We start from the raw sequence: 16,235 nt of genomic DNA on the forward strand, positions 1-16,235 counted from the left end.
TTATATAGCAGTTAAGAGTTATGATGAGTCTTGACTGCTTTCTGGCTAGAGATTTGCAATTGAGACTGATAACCAGCTAAGCTGCTTACCTGACTCAAACTCAACCTTTAAACCTGTTGTTATTATAAAACGCTTTAATCGACCCACCAGCTGGAACGAATATCTTCAGAAGACGCAAGAATGGAATATGGATTCAGAAGCATGAGCTGCACAATGGTTGCAAAATATGGTTTAACATTGCAATTATGAATAATATTTAAATATGGCTGTGAGATGTTTTAATCTCTTAATCTGAAGAGAGCTGAGAGAAATTCTTTTTCACTTCTCTTTTAGAGAAATGGAGGGGTGAAAGCTCAGTCAAATATGAGAATGTGGACGGTTTGTTTTTGCAAACTGGGAAGTTAGAATCAATAGAATGTCAGAACAAGGGCAAGATCAGAAAAAGAACAGGCTTTACCAATTCCACCAGTTGGCACCCTCCAAAAATGAATTCAAAATTCGCTATCCAAATCATTGCACAAATCATTATGGAGCAATAGCCAATATTTGAACCATGGATACGAAGGGCAAGCCTTTTGAGATGACGTGCCAACCAACTGTAATAGCAGCATTGCAGAAATCATGGAACCCTAGAAATTTTTAGGGAATCAGAGAATTTGTAAGACGGTTGCAGCAGCTGCATGCTCACAACCCCACTGTCCTCTTGGTCCACAACATCCTCAGGAAACTTCCAAGGTAATTAGCACTTACAAACATTGTCTGCCATCCTACTCGCAACAAAATCTGCAGCCAACATTTAAATCAAAATCTTTACCCGAAGAAAACCAGGATCTAAAAGATTATTAGCTTTGGAATTTGCAAACATGTGCCACATTTACCAAATCCGTCCACAATTCAAAATCTAATATGAATCTTTATCTTCCGTGCAAATGATACCCATTACTTTGGCATCTTCGAGTCAGAACTGCCAAACCACATGATTAACAGGATAATCAGTAGTCATATAAATCAATGAAAAAATTAATGCATATTTCACTAGTATTTGCTACTAGTTTTCCACCCTCCCATGAGTTTCTCAGCTCTAATTCACAGTCTGCATATATACAAGCTTGCATACGTACCGATACACAAGAAACAAGCAAACAGAACAAAATTGCAAGTATTACATGAGACGTATCAGTAACAATTGATACTAAAAGGATCTCTCTCTTTTTTCCCTTAATTTTTTTTTTCTTTGATCCCTTGGTTGATTCAGCTATGATCTGTAATTGCAGTGAAGGACATGGTTGCATGTGTGGTGCTCTCTGAGGACAAGGGTGAGCCCTCCAGTGCAGTCAAGCAAAGGGATGTGTTTTCTTCATCAGGCTTCTGCTTTTTTACTTTGAGGTCCATGAAGTCTGAGATTAGGCCAGGCTTTGTGATCTCCAGCTCGACATCTCTCTCACCCCTCAGCATCTTGACAACAGTAGACATAGAGGGACGGAGTTTTGGATCGTCTTGTGTGCATAGGAGGCCGACCCTCAAGAACCTGCATGCCTCTTCAGCATTAAAGTCATCATTCAGGGACGTGTCTACAATTCTCACCAGCTGACTGCGCTCATATAGTGTCCATGTCTGCAAGGCAAGAATCCCATATGTGCTTTTAGCGGACCATATACTGTGTTCTCTCTCTACCTCAGGACAAAATAGCCAGTAGTTTTCAGAAAAGCATAATGGACTGACAGGATTTTGATGGTAAAGGCTTGATGGTCAAGAGTGGGGGAAAAAGAAGCAATCTTTTTCAAAGTGAAAAAAATGGTACGGATAAATTTCATGCTCGCTAAATAGTGCTTAGTATACAACAAGCAAAAGATGTCGGTGTGCCCATGATGTGTATAAAGATAAATCTTGCAACCAGTATGTGGGTATTACAAAACAGTGTTTGTACTTTAGTTAAAAGTAAAACCAATTAGTCATTTATGTTCCGTGCTTCTTTATGATTAGCATGTTATCTATTAGACAGAACTGAGAAGAACATACAACATAATAATGGAAAATGTAAGAACATCTACATATATGGATAATTTGTGAATATAGCCTGCAGGTCCACTACATGATTAACAGATCTCTCAGTAAGATTAGATGCTTCATCTTCTCTAGCCGGCCAATCTACTTTAATCACATATCCAGGAGTAAGGCAAAAAGGCAAATTACACCCCTTCTTCTAACGAATCTAAATCTATATACATTAGTGCTAATGTTGAAGCGCCCCTACATCTGCACCAGCATATATTTCACAATCAATTATATAAACGAAAATAAACTGTAGATCAAGATTTCGTTTTTGTGGGCAAATGCTGAGAACTCCTTTTTATTTGCTCCAAACCATGCTTGGCAACTATTTTTTTTGATAGAAGTTGGAATAAGTCATCCATATCACAGTGCTCTTCCTTGTCTAATTTTAATTGTCTTTTTGATCAAGAACTTAATTTTGTCCTCTCTATCGATATTTCTGGAATATTTGTTTTAGAAAAGGTGACCCTTGAGGAGAAATGATGCATGTTTCAAGTTTAACATGGAGATTCCATAAAAGAAATTGCCAGTCATGAGAACAAGAATGCTTGCTGTCATCAGGCAAAATTTCCTATTTTTGAACTAACAAACAATCAAGAAGGACCTACGAGTGATGGCTGCAACCGAGTACAAGAGAAGACTACTTGAAGTCAACATTAATATAATGAAACAATGTAGAATCTGAGCCCAAGCAAAATTATCTTTAAAAAATACTTGTTTATTAAGCATAATGTGCCCACAAATTGCAGCTATAATAGCTGGATATGTTAAATACAAGTCAAATGTTAGTTCTGTTGAGCAATGGGGTATCCCAGCTATCCCGTCCTGTTCTTGAGAGAAAATGGTATAGGGATGGGATCGGGACTCTGAAACCCATCCACGTGGAGAGAGAAGAAGAAAGAGAAAAAGAAAAAAAAGGAAAGAAAGATAAAGAAAAGAAAAAAGTGAAAGGAAAGAAGTAGGAGAAGAAAAAGAAAGGAAAAAAGAACAAAAAGAAACAAAGGAGGGAAAGAAGGAAGAAAGGAAAGAGAAAGAAGAAGACAAAAGGAAAAAAGAAATAAAGGAAGGGATACGAGAAAGAAAAAGGAAAGGAAAGAAAGGAAGGTAGAAGAAAAAGAAAGAAAAGAAGGAAGGAAAGAAAGAAGAAAAAAAGAAAGAAAGAAGAAAAAAAGAAAGAAAGAAAGGAAAGAACAAGGAGAGAGAGATGGAGGATATTTATCGGGATGCATGACCGGGACTACTGCCATGATAGGGTGGGATAGTAGGGCATCCCGTTCCATGGAGAAATCGGGACACCTCCATCCCATGGGATTTAAAACCTTGGAGCAATCTTGGAGATTGACATTCCAAAGAGGCATAGAATAGTTTTAACACAATGATGGGCTAAAAATGAAATTTTGGTAATAGTTATTCTTTGTGACAAAGGGTACCTTCAGAAATCGTATACTAAATATGTTAAACTGATGAAATATAACAAGGACCTGTAAGAACCTATAATAAGATGTAGATGAACAGCTGAGTCCTAGAAACAGGTATAATACTTAAGCGTCCAGTTACTGAATTTGTGAAGTCACCTACCCCTCTTACAAAATGGATTATACTGTTTCGAAAGAAGTGATTTCTAAATCCTGGTATCCAAATTAAATATGGAGATGGACGGATGGACCAATATTGGAGCTCAGCCCCTCATACGATCTAGTTTGCCTGCTTGAAAACCATCTATTTCTAGCTTTAAACCACTTGTAAAGCCAAGAGTCCAAATATCAATTTGATTCCATTCACAATATTTTCACGTTTAATTTGCCACCAGAACATCGCCCATGCCTTGTAATAATGAAAGCCATACCTCAATCCTTCATAATGTACCATTTCTCATGTTTTTACAAGGTCATATTAATAGAAATTCAGTAAAGATGTCATTTTGCAAAGATTCAAGTAAAGCGACAATGATTGAACTGATTAGGAGATAAAGGATAAAAGTTTCCAAGATAGATGGAAGGCCAAATCTAACTCCTTCACAAAAACTGCATCAGACAATAGAAGTCATAAGAAGGGCATAATACCTACTTGAAAGAACAATCTAGACTGATAAGAACACTTATCTCAGTGATATGATAGAATGTAACTTTTATCAGCATTTCTAAGTGCAAGCTCATTTTGTACAATGTAACATGCGATATTATTAAATTCAATGACACATTATTTTTTGCTTTTTACTACAGAATGGTAGATGCATAGAATTGAAAGAGAACATAGGTGCCACAAAACAAGAATTTAAATTACAATAGAGATTACCTATAGACAGATTAAATCAACTGAAAAATGAAGTTAGCATGCATCCATAAGTTAAATTTTTGTTACCCTTTCAAGGAGAAATTGATCTTCATAAGGTAGTCTTGTGTTTGTGTTACATCTTCCACTGACTATCTCCAATAGAAGAACACCAAAGCTGTAAATATCAGCCCTCCTTGTCAATTGTCCACGTATTGCATACTCAGGTGCCAAATAACCACTATTAAAAAAGAAAAAAAAAGTAACCTGAAGGTTAGGAAAGGAGAGAGCGAATTATGTCAATGAAGTTGCACTGAGAAACATAGCTACTGCACTTCTGGGGTCATGTAACATAAAAAGTTTAATTTCATCATCAAGCCTCTATCAGTCAGACCTTATGCATAAATATACAATACACTCAAACAACGATCCTGCTCCATAAATATCCATAAAGACCATAATGTCAGGTGAGATACACATTTTTAACACTAAGAATAAATTTGTACATTTTAAATCCAAACAAATTGTACATTGGAAGAAAGACATATAAATGAGTTTTCTCACAAAAAAAGGAGCTACCAATGAGTAAAACAGGAATAGCCAACACAAAGAGATGGAAAAAAGCCAAATAACCAGATAAGAAAATTATGTTCACTCACATTGTCCCTGCCACCCTAGTGCTGACATGGGTCATATTTGCCGGCAAAAGCTTTGCTAAACCAAAATCTGAAATTTTAGGTGTAAGATCCTTATCAAGAAGAATATTACTTGCTTTAATATCCCGATGCACAATATGGGGCCGGACTTCTTCATGAAGGAATGCAAGCCCTCGAGCGACACCAATACAAATATTACATCGTGTTCTCCAGCTAAACTGGATGTTACTGCAGCCTCCACCTGAGAGTAGGCAAGAAACGGAACAATTTAAATTGTATCAAAGACGGAAACTAACTCATCATGAATAATATAACAAGATAAGTAATCTTTGGTCAAGTTGGAATCTAAATTTACCAAGAAGAGTTTGTGCAAGGCTGTTATTCTCAAGGAAATTGTAGACCAGAATTCTTTCCCCACCCTCCACACAGCAACCATACAACCTAACCAGGTTTTCATGCACTATAGTGGAGATCACTGTGAGTTCATTCAAAAACTCTCGTACTCCTTGTCTTGACTCAGAGGAGAGCACCTTTATAGCAACAACTGTCCCATCTTTAAGCTTTCCCTACACAAGTTAATTCAACAAGTTAATAATCACAAAAATGTTTTGCAAATGATGGTGTTCACATGACATTTAATCCAAAGCATGTCCCCTTAACCCCCCACCTCATCCCCCTCCACGCCCACGCACCCCCCCACCCCCCCTAAAAAAAAAAGAAAAACAAAAAACAAAGGAAGAAGAAGAATAAGATCCAAAGCATGTCAACTTACCTTGAACACAGAACCAAAACCTCCCTCACCAATTTTATTAGCAGAGCTAAAATCTTCAGTGGCACTTCTCAACTCCTTGTAAGTATAGATCCTCACATTCTCAATCCCGGGAATATCTATCATGAAAACCGTTTTCATCATTAGTTTATGGTGAGGGCAAGATCAATCCTCCAGCTATGTCACATCACTTGATAGTTGAAAGAATTGGATTGTATTCCAATATATGTTGTAACATGAAGAGCCAGTACAGCACAGTCACAGATTACATCATGCATCCAAACTTTTGAAGCACGTACCTCCATGATCCCGAACAATCTGTTCCCCTGAAGTATTTCTCTTTTTAAATATACAAGAAAAGCAATTCATCCCCCGGCAGTCAAACCAAATCAACCTTTTGATGTTGAATAATGCTATTGATGAACCAGGAAGACACTGCATAAGATGATCCACATGATGGAGACCAATATCATCTAATACTTCAATAACTCAAACAAATGATCATGTTCACTAATTTGAAAAATATGTTTATATAAATAAAAGATATCATATCAGACAGATTTTTAAAATTAAATATATGGACTTCTTGTTCTGTTTGTTGGATATTTGATACATTTTTGGCATAATCTACATGCAAATTCATTGTTTGGTGAGAATTTACAGGCAACGTTATTTGGAGGAAGTCATGTTTCTGATAAGCATTAGGGGACTCAAATGTTCAATAACAAATGATGTATTCATCATTATATTAACTTAACTATATTACTATAATAGGTGAAGAAAGTTCTTGGCAAATAACTTTAGGAAAGGGAGTAAGCCACTGATGGATATACCGGAAATAACTGTGACAAACTCCTTGTGTCATCTTTTTAAAAAAAACTCAAATCTCCTTATGTGCTTGCAGCAGGCTAAGAACTTTTCTCACAATGTTAACATCATCAATACACACAGTTTTGCATTTTTTCTATTTTTTTTACATAATTATCAGCAGCACTGGAAAATATTGGACCAACAGTTAAACTGAAAACTATTCTAACTTTTCCCCTGCATCATGGATCACAGTTTTGAAGGGTTTCAGACCACCAAAAATAATGTCTCTAACTTCATATCTACAGGTAACATCTGCAGATTGCAGAGGATGATCATCATGGGAACATCTTAATGCTCAAGAATTTTAAAGTATGGAAATTCAAACTGAGATGAAGCGCTTGCCTTGTGGCCTGGCTTGAGATGCCAAAGAGGCATATGGGGATCGGCATATGGGGATCCAGTAGCGATTATCATGTAAGCTTGTCTTGACAATAGGAGTGTCAGCATCCTCATAAATATATAAAATACAGAAGGGAGCAACATGACTGCGGGGTTGTAACAAGGCATCAGGCAAACCTTGTTAAACAAGTCTGGAATTTCTTAGAAGATTTTGTATGCTAAGAGTGATATTAATTTGGAGATAAATTGAATTGCGTGTTTGCTTGGAAAACAGAAATATATGATCATAAAAGTACAATTCTAGTTCTGCCATACAAGAACCTTAATATGTTCGTATCTGAAAAATTGAGTACTTTGCCCTTTCTATCACCCAACATTTAGATTTAACATAGTCAGCCTTACTGATATTTTTCATTGGAAACGCTTCTTGTTTATCCATTCATTCTTAAGTACGATAAATCCAAGACAGCATAATGAAACACAATTTGTCACTTAGCTATTAATTTTATTGCAAGGCCTTATTCTTAGTTCTGTTCCCTAGTAAATTGCTCTTATATTTCTTTAGTTGATTCTGTCCATGTTTTTAAATTCATTATTAAGCAAATATTTTCATCTTATTTATTAGCACCACACACAAAAGAAGCTATCTGAGTTAAATCCCCATGCTTTAAATCTGCAACTACCATTGTCAAACAATTAGGCTGTGCACCAACCATCCCCCACTCTTTCTCTCTCTCCAACTAAATTTGGATAGTTCATATGCGATTAGTTCCTTGTAGTAGTTTTTGACCCATCTTATTAGAAAATCCTTCTCTCTCAAACCTCAACAAGAGTTGTTCTCTCTAGAAATCTATATAATTGCTCTTAAGGAGTGTCTGAGGTGTAACGCACAGCAAAGACCAGGTCCTGTGCCTCAGCTCCCACAGGCCACAGGTGCCACCCTTTTGCTCAGCTACCTAAAAGTTGCTTGAAGCATGCAACTTACCGTGATTGCTGGGCACATGCAAGCACACACATACATACACAAAAAGACAGAGAAGGAAAGATCACAGGTTGTTATTGCATGAAGTCCTGGTAAAAGCTGATCAAGCTGATGTTGAGGCATTTAATAAGTTTATAAAAAAGAGTTTGTCAAGAGAGAGGTAGCAAAGGATTAGCATAAGTCCTCCGCTGTTTCTTCTGGAAGGGTCAAACAATGGAACCATCGCCACTGGTTACTCTATACTTTTCTTCTTCGGGCTGGGTGAAGCAGGGAACTCAGTCTTCCTCCTCCTCTTCTTCTTCTATGGGCTAGGTAAAACAGTTGATCAAGGACCCTCCAAGTCCAAAGACCTTCTCTCCCTCCATCACTATGACCAATATGAGGGGAAGGACAATAGATTTATGTCCCATCTACATTCTTTACGTGATTGTGTGATTTTCTGTATGTGTGTCGTATGTGTTTGTGTTACTAAAGGAGTATCATGTCTCTGATTAGGTACATATGTACATGGTGGACATACATACTAAGACATGTGCATCCTTGCTTCTTGTGCCCAAGTGCGAGCTAGGCTGAACCGAACCGAACCCATATGGAACTGGATCGGTTCGTCCATTAAAATTGGATTCGGCTCCAAACCGGCTGGAATAAGTTCCGATCTGACCAGAACCGGTCGAAAAAGGCCCGAACCGGACCAACCAGCCGGAACCATTCGGAATCGGCCGGTTCCATTCGAACTCAGTGTGTACCGTCCCGTTTGCACTGAGTCAACCCGGTTCGGAACAGGGCCCCCTCCCCCTTTCCTTCTTTTGTTAAAAGAAGGTGTCCGAAAGGCTTCTATTTCGTTTAGCGTCTTAAGGCTTAAATGGCTTCCTTTTCTCCCAATTTGCGAAATGACACCGATTTAGTGCGATTAAAGAAAAATCCAAGCCTAAATAAGGTATGCTTCCTCTTTCCTATCTCATTTTCTCTATTTTTTTAGGCTTGAAAAAATAGCTCGAAATTTGCAAAATAAGGAGAGACGTGCCAAAATTTTTGATTTGGGCTTGATTTTATTCTATGTTATAGATATATGGATGATCTAGACGATGAAATAAAAAAATTTAATTTTGAAATTATATATAATTTTTTTAAATTAAAAATATTTTTTTGGATAAAAAAAAATATATATAATAAAATTAAAAAATTGTAAACTCAGAAGCATATTTAGCATCATGCAAGCTACTCTGAAGCAAAATTTGATGCCCATTTATTCAAGTTTTGATGCGAACATGCGCACAGTGGCCTAAGCCTAAATTTGAAAAAAAATGAAAAATAAGTAGCCTTTGATACATACCCACGAGACTAAAAAATATATGTAGCATCCATTATTAGGTTTCTATATATATTTGAGCTGAAATTTATTTTTTAAAATATTTATATTAAAAATTATTTTTAAATTTAAAAAAATAAAAAATATATAAGTAATACCAAAAATTATGAAAAATTAGTAGTACATATTACATAATTCAGAAGTATTTTCTGAAGTAGCAAACATATTTTTCTAAATTTATGATATTTAAATATATTTTAAATTTAAAAATTATTGAAAATACATAAATAAAAAAAATATAAATTAGTATTATGTTTAGATAAATCGGACGCATTTTCTGAGGTAAAAAAATTATTTTCATCGTAACGAAATTTTTCTATTTTTGAATAATTGATAAATAAACATACTTGATAATCTGACGGGAATGGAATCATCAAAGAAAAAGAAAGAGCTAGAGCATTACATTTGTTGGAATTATGAGCAAATGCTCTCAGGTCAGCACTATTGGAAGTGCAATTGGAACAATACAGAGTTCAAGAAAGAAGGGATAACTAGGTTGAAGCAGCACTCAGTTAGTGGTTTTTCCGATGTATCTATGTGCCGAAAATGCCTATATGAGGTTCGACAGCTGATTAAGAAGTATTTCACCGATTTCAAAGCAATGAAGGAGAATGTTTCTAAGAAGACAGAGGTGGACTGCCGAGTGGTAGAACCACCTTACTAGCACTTCAAGGAGTCAGAGGAGGCATTTACCCCAAATGAGGAGGCACAGATCCAAACTACCATGCAGGCAAGCCTGGATGATCAATGGCAGCAGAATGAGGTGGTCAGATATGGGGCTCGATTTGGGCCCTCATACTACGAGTCAGGCTTCAGTACTGTAAGCAGCAGGGCAGATATAGAGTTCAAAAGGACCGCCTCAGTCAAAGAGGCCGTCAGCAGAGGCGGTGGCCGTATTGCATCTATGCTAGAGACTTTTGGTAGCAAAAAGAAATCATTCAAAAAGATTCCACCAGAAGCAACCATCCATTATTTAGATCCATATGCCTTCTCCAGCAGGAATTCGAAGCAGCAGAGGCTTGACACAATGCTGAAGAAGGATAAGAAGGATATATGGTGAGCTATTAGATCTTAGTTTCATTTCAGCCATATTCCAGCAAATGTGGCAGACAATACGTACTATAGGTCCATCATTTTCTCCATACAAGCTGTCGGTCCCGATGTAAATCCTCCAGGACCGAAGGATATCTACGGTGAGCTTCTTAACAATAATAAGGAGCTACATAAGTGGATTGTCTCATACAAGAGCAAGTGGCCCACATATGGACTGACGGTGATGTGTGATAGTTAAATTGGTCCTACCAGGTGGAGCATTATCAACTTTTTAACATATTGTGATACGAAAATTTTTTTCACTAATTGGTTGATGCTTCCGATTAGATGCACGACGCCACGTACATCATTAAATTGATGGAGAAGATGATTGATCAGGTAGGAGAGCAGAATGTTGTGCAGGTCATCACTGATGATGGGCTACAATATAAGGCCGTCGGAGAGATCTTGATGGAGCGGCGGACACATATTTTCCAGACCCTATGTGCTGCATATTGTATTGACTTTATGTTAATGGATATTGCGAAAATTCATAAGGTGCAGCAGACAGTGGAGACAACCCAAACCATCGCCAGATATATTTATAACCATTTATGGACCCTTTCACTGATGAGAAGGTATACAGAGGAAGAGATCTTGAAATCAAATCACATGATTTGCTACCAACTATGTTGTACTTGATAGCTTGTTTGAGAGGAAAGTAGCCCTACGTTAGATGTTTGCCAATCTCGAGTGGCATGAAAATAGATATGCGAGGGCCGACAATAAAGGAAGCACTGTCGTTGTAGTCTTATATATTCATCCCATAAGAAATACGAGACGTATCGCCACTCAATGAAATTTTAGATGTTGGTATGTATATTGTGCTTTAAATATATATAATTAATTATATTATTTTATATTTTTTATCTCACTACTTGATTTGAGGATATTTCATGTTTTTTTGTAGCATGCAGCATCTCACTACTCATTTTATATTTTATATCATTTTAAAACAACAAAATGCATTATTTAGATTAAATCGGGATCATAGAAACATTAAAAAAATATTAAATTAGACTTAAAATCATTGAAAAAAATAAAAAAAGATTGATTACCAATTAATTGAACTTGAATACCGGCGCGCCTAAGCATACCGTGTGTCAGTATGGTACCAAACCAGTACCGTACAGACTCGTCCGCCGATCGGTACGGATCCCGATGCTGGTTCAGAGGACCTTGGCGAGCCAACTCCAGTAAGACTTCAAGTGGCACCATTATGCAAACTATGTGCTATCTTCATAAGTAGCTCTTACGCTAGTTTAGAATTCAAGCATGCAGACTTGTAGAGTTAGTAATAAAAGGGTTGGATTTGGGAAAGGCAGCAGTGAATTTTTTGAAAGTGAACAGATAAACGATGAAAAATGAGGCAACCAAATGTTTCTTGAGAGTCATTGTGTATGCTAGTCATACTAAGAGTATTATTTTATCTAGCTAATTCCTAGTCAATGGGAAAATTAATCCTTAAGTTTCATGATTGAATATTGGAGTTCGAATTTTAGTCGAAGTTAATCTATTTTAAACTTTGGGATAGGATAGCTAAATAGAATCCTAGTTCTAGTAGATTGTCTCTCCAAAAATTCGATGTTGGATGGCTAGGTTAGCTGGGGAAGGCTTTTAGTTTGTCCAATTTGTTACAGAGTAAAAGCTTTGGTCAGCAACACTTAGAAACTCTATGTCCCACTAAGCTTAGAATTCAAATATTTGAGGGGAAGAAAAACTCATTTAGGACTCGTGGAAAGAATTTTTTCTCACTGGAATATTTTTTCTGGAAAGATGATTTCTGAGAATATGGTGTTTGAAAAAATGGTTTTGATTTAGTCGATCATGAGAAAGTGTCACATTCCAGAGTAGCTTATGTTTGGTTGAGCATCTACTTTTCCAAAAAAGTTGTATGACATACCTATTATACCCTTAATAAAAGAAAAGACCTTACCCATCGTTTTTGATGGCTTAAGGGTATTTTGGAAAAAAAGAACTCCACTTTCCAACCGGTGGAAAAGTAGCTTTTCCATGCCCACTATAAGTTTTTTTTTCGTGAAATATGAAAATCTTATTTCCATAGAAATGCTATTTTTCCATCTTTTTTCTTTGAAAACTTCAACCAAACAAGAGGTATTTCTTTGTTTTCCCGTTGACCACATTTTTCCCCCCTCTTTTCTCGCAAACCAAACAAGTCCTTAAGGGTTGGTCAATGTCCTTGACTAATCCAAGATGATCACAGGACGTGTTGTTGACCTATTTAGCCAATATGGGAAGGTCTAAACAAGATTTGGGAGCAAAATCTACCATATTAGGAGCCAATCACGAACCATAACTTTTGGAGGCCATGACCATCTAACAAGGTATCCATTTTTAGCATTCAATGCACTAAATGAAGCTCTCGCCAAGTACTACAAGAGTGTGACTATCCCTAAATGATTTTTCACACTTCATTATAATAGGGGTTCAACCTGAAACAAGCTGGACAAAATAAAACTTTCCTTTCAGGGTTAGACTTGACCGAGTGTTTCTCCAAATATAGGAGGAATTAGTCAACACAATAGAAAATAAAGTTAATGTAAGAGTCAAGATAACTCCTAGGCTAGTTTCATCTTAATATAAATTCCTTACTATTTTACGAAAATTTTCATGTCTTTTAACTACAAGAGGAATCAGATTTAGATTTAGCGACTTAGACGCCAATAGTAAAAGCATTGGCTTCATATATACGTTCTATTATCAATTAAAAAACGCAAAAAGGACCGAAATCGTACTATTGAAATTCTTTTTATTTTCTATAAAAGGTTCGAGTCGAGCAGATTGAAGAAATTACTTCTTATTCTGTTCAATTAGATCGTTGACCCACAAGAAGTCACTCTCTTTTCTTTGCTTCTTATAAAAGAACACGGTTGCTGACCCACAATGTGCTTAGAATGACTCAGCAATGTGTCTTGAAGTAGTCGCGAAGCTTTGGGAGAGAATAATTCATGTCTAATAGCTGCAAGTCTTGAATAGTTTTTAGTAATTTTTCACTCTAGTTTCATTTCTTGCAATATGCTTATATGTTATAAATTTTATTGGTGTTTCTTCACACCTCACATGATCTGGGGCATCATAAAATCTTCCTATGTAGTGATGGTGTTCTACAATGTTAGGCCACCCATGTTGTGAGGAGGTGTTGAGCTATATGCAAAATAATGTGTCATTTTACACTTCTGCATCCAGATATACTTATACAACCACATGTTCATTAGCTAGCTTGAGCTTCACAACTTGCTTGTTTAAGATTTTCCCCTTTATTTTGCTATGGGTGTGAAAAATTAGCTCACTATAGCTTTCATGGGTTTTAGCTAAGTCAACAAACTCCTACAATACCGAGATGTAATATAAACAGGTTATCTATAAGCATCATTCCTCAATATCCTCATCTTGGTTCATTCCTTTCAAAAAGGACTAAGAAGTGGCTTCTAAGATATGTCAACATCCAGTGCTCTGTCAAAAGTTATTTGAGAAAAAAAAAAGGCAGATGTGAAACAAATATAATAATTAGCTTTAAATTCTTGAAATATTAAACAAACATTGGTTTCTATTATGTATCAAAGCAATAGGGGTTTCCTCACCTTACAATAATGGTTGTCCATCATTATGAATCAAGAAAAAAAGAGAATAAGACCAACTGCCTGAATGTGGGAAAATCAAAAGCTTTTAAAGCATTGTGGCTTATATTGGTAACTTATGGCAAACTTTAATCACTTTTTTTAGAAGAAGTTGGCTATTCTATGATCTAAATTCATGCCTAAAACTAACTACATTAACCAAAATAAGCATGGGCATGGCACAAGTGTTCTAACCGAGTATAATGTTAGCAGCTGAATGCATAATAGAAGTTTAATGGTCCAGCTGCCAAAGCATAGAGCTACAAATGCCTGGTCATTGATTACAAACCTATTTGATGCCTATATGATCATAACCACCACAAATCTTACACACATGCACATGTGCACGTGCACACGAAAAAAAAAGAGGGTGCATTTTGATGTACTCCAAAATTGCATGCAATTTGTGACTTTACATCTTTTTCAAAATCACAAAGCATAGAGTATACTGCTACGCATTTGGTCATGTAGGGATAAGTTCATAAAATATTTAAAATCATCGAATCGGTCATTTTCCCTCTACTTTATGAGAAAATTTTCAAAGTTCATGATTTTTGTCATCTTACTTTTCTCCGTTTTAAACTGTCTTTTTTCTTTTTTTTCAAAAGCATAACAAATCCGAACTTTCAATATTCAAATAAGATATAAAAATTAATTAAGAAAAAGAACATAATTCTAATTTTAAACAAACCTTCCAAACAAAGACGAAGGAAAAAAAATATCATTGGAGAAAAGTAATCCCATGCAAATTCAACAAGTGGCATCGAAGAACCCACAGAAAAGAAACGAACCGAAACAATTAATAGGAGTAAAAAGCATGCCAAACCCAACAGTCTCTTTCACAAAAAGCCCATCAACCAACTAACAAGGTCACAAGCATCCCGCATGGCTACATATAATTTAGATCTACCAGTACTAACAAGCCTCCTCCAGATCTTTTCTTTTCTTTTCTTTTTTTCCTTTAAATCGTATGGTTAGCAACACCATCCCAACAACCAATTTCTTATTAAAGCATTCAAACTCCCCAAACTCTCTAGTTTCAACAGCAAAAACAAATAACCAATTGGACTGGATGCCACAAGAACACAAACTTGGAAAACCCCCATCCATCAACCACCAATCAACTTTCAAACATAACAAAGATATAATTTGGAAGGCAAAGGACACAGATATGCTCGATTTTAGCTTTTTCATTCATTCTTTCTTTCATCCATCAAGAATTACATATAGCTAAAATTTGGCATAATTTAGAAAGGAAAGTATACGCATATAACGAACAGACAGATTAATACTCGTAAACAACTAACAAATTCTCATTAAAAAAAAATAAAAATAAAATGGGGGTATGAAGAATCACCTAATCGAGGGGCACGTTAGCTGCAGCAGCCAAAGCTTCCTTCCAAAAACACTCCTTCCAGAACTATTATCTCGAAATCAGTGATCAAAAGGAGAGATGGATCTACGTTTTCGAACCAAAAGATTCCTCCTCGTTTGGGAGAGAGCCGAGAAAGAGATGAATTAAAGGAAGAGGAACGGTCGGAGGAAGGCGCGCACGTCGGCGAAGGGCTCCAATTCGTAGGCGAAGAAACCTAATTGTGAGGGAAATATATCAGAGGGGACGGGAAGACCGCATACGGGACCCACTGTCTTGCAGCGGCATTGAACAACTGGCTTGATTTTTTTTCTTTTCGGGTACAATATTAGGTTTGAATCTGGAAGAGACAAGTAATCGCTTGGTTACACATAACATCTTCGCATTTATTATGTCAAAGTTTCAAACTTCCAACTAAGGCGCGTTATTTTCATTTTGCAGCATAATATATATATATATATATATATATATATATATATATATATATATATATATATATATTTATTATGAATGCCTTTTTAAATATTAAATTTTACATAAATATTTTTATAAAACTGATATTTACATGTATACTCTCATAAAATACTTGTTTTGCTATTTTATTCTTTTTTAATTTTTATTTTTATGTGTATATTTATATCATCTAACGCCGTTAAAAAATTAATTGTTTCAAATTAAATAAAAAAATATTTTTAATGAGTAGATATACAAAAAAAATATTTATAAAACGATCGTGATGGAGGACAAAAAAGTAATTTCAAAATTATATTTTATTTTTGATTAAAATAAATATAGTTTTTATTAATGCTGTTAGAAGAACCGTTA

At 35.9% G+C, this 16,235-nt stretch overlaps 1 protein-coding gene across 1 annotated transcript; it reads right to left on the reverse strand.

Annotated features, from left to right (window-relative positions):
* Nucleotides 1-999: 999 nt before the first annotated feature.
* On the reverse strand, nucleotides 1,000-15,702 carry LOC103717912 (cold-responsive protein kinase 1). The gene is made up of 7 exons (XM_008806480.4): nucleotides 15,396-15,702; nucleotides 6,048-6,183; nucleotides 5,752-5,867; nucleotides 5,335-5,545; nucleotides 4,983-5,220; nucleotides 4,414-4,564; nucleotides 1,000-1,614 (listed from the first exon to the last, which is right to left on the reverse strand). Exons 2-7 carry the CDS (start codon nucleotides 6,115-6,117, stop codon nucleotides 1,252-1,254), a joined length of 1,149 nt encoding a protein of 382 aa, XP_008804702.1. The 5' UTR covers nucleotides 6,118-6,183; nucleotides 15,396-15,702; the 3' UTR covers nucleotides 1,000-1,251.
* Nucleotides 15,703-16,235: the final 533 nt, after the last annotated feature.

This window comes from Phoenix dactylifera, chromosome 16 (assembly GCF_009389715.1).
Source record: "Phoenix dactylifera cultivar Barhee BC4 chromosome 16, palm_55x_up_171113_PBpolish2nd_filt_p, whole genome shotgun sequence".
Taxonomy (NCBI): Eukaryota; Viridiplantae; Streptophyta; class Magnoliopsida; order Arecales; family Arecaceae; genus Phoenix; species Phoenix dactylifera.

Excerpts from the sequence above, each read along its gene's own strand:
- LOC103717912 (XM_008806480.4), bottom strand. The coding sequence starts at position 6,117 with ATGAATTGCTTTTCTTGTATATTTAAAAAGAGAAATACTTCAGGGGAA. Across the intron at positions 5,221-5,334 it reads CCTTGCACAAACTCTTCTTG|GTGGAGGCTGCAGTAACATC; the intron begins GTAAATTTAGAT and ends GCCTACTCTCAG. Across the intron at positions 1,615-4,413 it reads ATCAATTTCTCCTTGAAAGG|ACATGGACACTATATGAGCG; the intron begins GTAACAAAAATT and ends CTTGCCTTGCAG.